At 44.0% G+C, this 6000-nt stretch overlaps 1 protein-coding gene across 10 annotated transcripts in view; it reads right to left on the minus strand.

The window, feature by feature from the left end:
* CELSR2 (cadherin EGF LAG seven-pass G-type receptor 2) overlaps nt 1-6000 on the minus strand; it is a 357573-nt gene that overhangs the window by 82561 nt on the left and 269012 nt on the right. For all 10 annotated transcript variants that reach the window (XM_085870520.1, XM_085870525.1, XM_085870524.1 and 7 more), the window contains exons 11-14: nt 3429-3542; nt 2996-3170; nt 1484-1625; nt 1249-1369 (exon numbers count right to left, since the gene is read on the minus strand). In XM_085870520.1, coding sequence (XP_085726646.1) covers nt 1249-1369; nt 1484-1625; nt 2996-3170; nt 3429-3542 — 552 coding nt within the window. The remainder of the gene's footprint in view (nt 1-1248; nt 1370-1483; nt 1626-2995; nt 3171-3428; nt 3543-6000) is intronic.

Genomic DNA, 6000 nt, shown 5'->3' on the forward strand with positions numbered 1-6000 from the left:
ATGGAAATATTTATGGTGACGGTGAATTGCTTGCAGCTCACCGCTATTTCTACCCAGGTGTCTTTCACTCTCACAAACCCTCCTCCCTTTATGCACCTCTTCCTTGCAGAGCCTGTCTGATTATGTCTCTGATGCCCATGTGTTTCACACTGTCCCACCATAATCTATCCATAATTCCAGCAATCTGTGTGTGTGTGTGTGTGTGTGTGTGTGTGTGTGTGTGTGTCTGTGACCGCTGTTTCTCGACAACCGCTGGTCCGATCTAATTGAAACTTGCCAGGTATATTGCTGGGGACCTGAGGATGTGCCTTTTCAAGGTTTGATATTAATCGGACAAGTGCTTCCCAAGTTATGGCCATTTATTTACCAACCAATGACATGACACGTTGTTGCGTGGGCGTGGCCGATGGGGGAAGGGAACCTCAGCCACGCTCCCCATTACGGGTTACAACGTACGGGCTTCCGGATAATGATGACTTCGTGTATTCGAATAATTTCTCGATTTCTTATGAGCATTTATAGATAAACACAATGCCCCAAGTTATGATCGTTTTCATATTAGACGGTGCATAAATTTCGGTAACATCAGAGTGAGCTAGTATGCTCCGAACCAGGAAGTAATTTTTTTCTCTCTCTTCTCTTCTCTTTTTGTTTTTCCTTTAGATGACATTGCGAAAAGACAAAATAGGTTGGCGCTAATTGAATAATTGGCCATTAAAATTAAATTGTGAATATTCGTAACTGCGATATGCGAACTTTCAGGCTACGCACGTGCGGGCACGTGAGAGCGAAGAAACGGCCTGTGTGGTTGTTGTTTCTTGCTCGCGGTTTGAATATTAATTTATTAAATTTTTATGTATTTATTTATTTATTCATTTTTACGGGCACGTACGAGTATTTGTAATCTTTACATCCTCCATAGCTTTGCTCTTCCATAAGTCTTGACTGCGAAATAGTTTTAAAAAAATGTAATGATAATGACAAAAACCGATAGTGATGAAGATTAATGTTATAATTACGATGGCGGATGCCATTTCATTGATCACTGACTGTTGTGTCGATCGTCAAACTAAACAATAATAATGAATGAAAGATGATAATTTAGTTGACAATATATGATGAAAAAGATGAAGAGGTGATTATAAGGCATTGATTAATTATCATGGTAACCAAAGTGTTTACACGTTATTCTGATTAGCAGTTTTAATCACAGTGAACGCCATGTTGAAGAGGCCATGATGATGATACCTTGCACTTGCATTGCCCAGTCATCTTGTTGCAGTTGGGGTCGAACCCTTGGCTTGTGTTGCAATGACAAGGACCACACATGGGCTTACCCCACCAGCCACTGGGACACGGCTGATCGGCTCTGTGTACCAGAGGGTCAGCAGGGATAGGCAAATAGAGCATTATTTATGAAATCGAACACTTATATTTAAAAAAAAGTCAGAGGTTGCAATTGCACATCCTGAACGACACTCACCGATTCTCACAGTATTGTCCGTAGTGACTCTCACTGCACTCACAGATGTAGCCGTGAGAAGAGCTCGGTTTTCTGCGGCAGGTCGAATGGTTCTCGCAAGGGTTCAGCTGGCAGGCATCCTGGCATCCATGTCCGTAGTAACCTTGTCCACATAACACCAGATGAAGTTAGGCCGAGAGTCAACATAACACCAACGACTCATCTTCCTCCCCAGCGAATCCCTAAAACTTCCATTGATCCATAATTTTGTCTGCCAATCAGCACATACTATTGCATCATGATCATGTGTCATTTGACCCTCCTCTTGACGATGGAAAGATGTTTTTGCTATATTTACTGTCATGTTGTTAGTCCCAAACTCTTTGAAGGAATAACAGAGCACCCATGACGAGTTGTAAGCGTTTCTTCGGCTATAAACAAACTCTGGGCAGGTTGTCACTCCATTGTATCTCAGTAAAGGATAATGCAGAGGTAGTATACTAACCTCTGAGATATCTAGTCTGGGTTTGATACCAGAGCTGACTAGTTAATGCCAGATTGTTTGTCCACAGTCAGGGCGGTACGTAACAAAGTGTGCCGTCCTTCAGATGACTGTGAAACTGGATATCCATCTGTTAGGATTAGTTGGTGGGCATAAACGACCCCACGGTGTGTTTCGGCAAAGAATAAGTGAGCTATTGCCAGTACCCTGATGAAATTCCAAATTCCTGCCATAACCCACAAAGGACACGGCATCACAGGTATAACTAGCAAGGGCACTCGGTCGAGCGCATACCTCCGCCCCAAAATGCCTGATCTACGAAAACATATCGGGCCCAATATATTTTTGAAATATCGTTTTTGAGCCCGATCTCTCAATGGTGAAGAATCACTTTAAAATTTCTGGTAGTCGGATCCGGATTCGGATCTTCATCAAAAATGAATCACTTCTTCCTTGTCACACACCCAACATGTCCACCAAGTTTCTGCCGAATCCGTCCACAACTTTTTGAGATATCATGCTATTTTGAGATATCATGATATTTGAGATATCATCATTTTGAGATATCATGCGATAGTCCCAGGTGGACTATCGTTTTTGGCCCTATCTCTCAATGGGGAAGAATCACTTTTAAAATTATAGTAGTCGGATCCGGAGACGGATCTTCACCAAAATCTGATCAGTTCGTTCTTGTCACACAACCAACATGTCCACGAAATTTCATCTGGATCCGTGCACAACTTTTTGAGATATCCTGTACACAGACAAACAAACAAACAAACAAACAAACAGACAGACAGACAGACAGACAGAAAGGGGTGAATACATAACCTCCTTCACCTTCGGTGGCGGAGGTATAATAAGTCTTACACTGTGTAGAAACCGTTTTAATTCAATCACATTCCCACTTCTTTGAGCTAATCCAGCCTAAACCACAGCAAGTAACACATTCATTAAATCACTTTAAATCCTTCTCATAGAATCACTTGTGTCTATTCTGTCATTTGTCCCAGCACCTTGTGGACAATTACCAGCCTCGCAGATGCATGAATGACGACCCCAGTCATCACTGCAGTAGCTGTTGCTTGGGCAAGGGTTACTTTCACAGGGATCGGGAAGGACGCAGCCATTCTGCACCATCTTCAGTAACTCCTTCTTCAAAGGTAGCAGACCCGGTGAGTTCTTCCCCGTGCCCATCCGTGCACCCTAGAACCACACACATGTTGAGTACAACTGGCGTAAATTTCAGAGGGAACGTGTGGACGATGGATGATCATTTGACAGACCATTTGGGCTGGGCTCATGCACATCACCTTCATTGAGAAGCAACTGGGTGCAATCTGCCAAGGACTCCACAACCACAGTGAGCTTTTTGGAAGCCATAAAGCAATCTTTTTCCTGGACAGTCCATGTTCAGGTTTACTTTTTTTTAAACCCCCAAGATGTCGTGTAACTCTATTGTACCTGCATACAGCCGTGGAAGCCTTTCTTAACTACATTCCCATGTCCCAGGATGCCTCCCAGGTGGACTTCGCCTAACGGTTGTCCTACGAGCTCCCACTCCACCTCAGCTTTCTCCTGAAATTACAAAATGGTACGCCATAACAGAGATATAAATGCAGAACAATGATTCTCAGAGGAGACTTTTTATAATTATAACCAACAGAATAAGTGGGTTCAACAAGACGAAGTAATGTTTTAAAATATTCTCAATAATAATTTTTCGTCATGCTTCAATTGTTCGTGCTTACATTACAAAGTTTTTGCCTGCATTTCTCAATCTAGTTTGGAGGAAAGTGAAACATATCAATATATGGAAAGATGGAATGACAGCTCAATCGGTAATATGCTTCCCATTCAGTGGTCCAATATGCATTCTATCCTTGACTGGATTGAGTGAACTACAAACTACTGTGCTCATGTAGTGCCAGCAGGCGCTGCTGCATCTCAAAGCATGTTAAGCCTTAAGCCCCTGTCACACCTTGACGATTTAGCCAGTGTATGGCAACGTATAAAAATGGATGTAAAATGCTGGCGTACGCTGAACGATTGATATTTTTTCAGTTTTGGGCGTATAATAACGTGTTGGACGTATGCATAACGTATTAGTAACGTACACAGAACGTTTCGATAACTTATAGATAACTTATACCAATGAATGCTTAGCGTGTTGTCGGCGTTCACAACTTATGCCCAACGATAGTCTAACTTATGCATAGCGCGGCAGCGTATCGCCGACGATCACGTGGCGTAGCCTATTAAAAGGCTTCCGCTCGACGATTCAAATCATAACCGCACTCGACATCGATGTGTCAACATCACCGTCATGCCGAAGAAAACCTCGAAGAATGCTGCAAAGAAGTCTCCTGGCCGTGGCCATGGACGCGGACGCAAGGAGGATCCATCATCACCCACACCCTCCCCATCACGCTCACCCTCTGACGGAGAGGATGCTGGTTCCACCACACCATGAGTTCTACCATGAGCTGGTCATACATGCCAAAATGCCGTCGCCTCCCGATCCATGGTCTCACCCAGTTCCTTCTCCCCCGTACACCTCTTCTTCTCCTGGCTCTATTGGCACGCAACTGGTACAGTGTCAAATCGATGAGGTCATGTTGATGTTGGAGGACAGCTCGTAGGTATTGTCGTCTCAGCCTTGCTGGATCCTCCATCTCTCGGATGGCATGGACATCTACTCACCATGGAGTCTGGAACACTGATGGGTTCCTCCTGTGAACCCCATTTATAAATACCAATTCCCCTAAACGCTGCCAATACGCCATTATACGGTAGCTGTAAGTTAGAAACACGTTCAGTAAGTTGTGTGGTCGTCCGGAAGACGTCAAATACGTCTACATACGTCAAAATGCGTTGGATACGTTACACATAGGTTCAAAGCACGTTACTCATAGGTTAGAAATAAGTTTCGGGTACACCAAACATTACCTCGACGTGTTTCGACTTATGAGTAACTTACAAGTAACGTGTGTCGACGTGTGTCAACGATCGCGAAACGTGCCTACAACTTATGGCCGGCGCATGCGGAAGGTGTGAGTCATAGGCTGGCATACGTACTACGGCATACTACGACGCATGCCAGCGTGCTCTTAACGTATACAAAACTTATCCATAACGTATTCGACGTGTGCCAGCGTATTCACCAAATTTTTCATACGTCGGCATACGCTGGCTAAAACGTCAAGGTGTGACAGCCCCTTTAAATGGGTACCTAAGGCCGGCAATCTCGTGTGCATCAATGATTAGAAGTTGTGGAAGTTAAATATCCCAAAGCATCTCTCAAAAAGAGTAAGTCATTGTGTATTAGTGCATGGTAAGTAAATCGAGGGTAAAGTACTGTTGTGTTTACCACCCCCACCGCAACTTTTAGTTGCAACGAGTCAAGTGGGTCAAAACGCTGAAGCATTCGCTTCGCTGATGTCCAACTTAATGACAATTTGGAGGCAATCGCTTGCACGAGCGGAGATGAGCAATCTCAGTCTGAATGTGAGCGAACCGCACGATGCCTCTTCGGATTTTAACCGAAACAAGAAGCTGATACTCGAGGTCACCCGCATTTTGGGTGGTATGAGGAATAGATCTGTGTAATATGAAAGCTACATCTTGAACGGTTGTTGAAATATCCCACGTGCACAAGCCAAGTTACTGAGATGGTTGCCGAGATGGTTGCCATGGCAACACAATTCAGCCAATCACCGCCGTGATCTAATCAGGGTGAGATAATGTCACGAAGAATAGATATCTGCAATTTCGATGGTTTTTGAAATATCGCATACACAAAAAGTACGTGGACGGATGATCGATTGATCGGTCGGTCAGTCGGTCGGACGGAGCTCATTTTAATGGTCCTCCATCTCTGACCTTGGTGGAAGGGGTGGGAGACATTTAGATCTCCCAGGGAGAAGCCAAATGTTCCAAAACGAGTGAAGCATGAGAGGTAGATTGCGGAGCAGACAAGCACACTTACGAAATAAGAATATATTAAATGTAAAACTCAGGCATGAGACACGAAAAC

This window comes from Eptatretus burgeri, chromosome 2, assembly GCF_056783735.1.
Source record: "Eptatretus burgeri isolate ZD-2024b chromosome 2, Ebu_testis_v1, whole genome shotgun sequence".
NCBI lineage: Eukaryota > Metazoa > Chordata > Myxini > Myxiniformes > Myxinidae > Eptatretus > Eptatretus burgeri.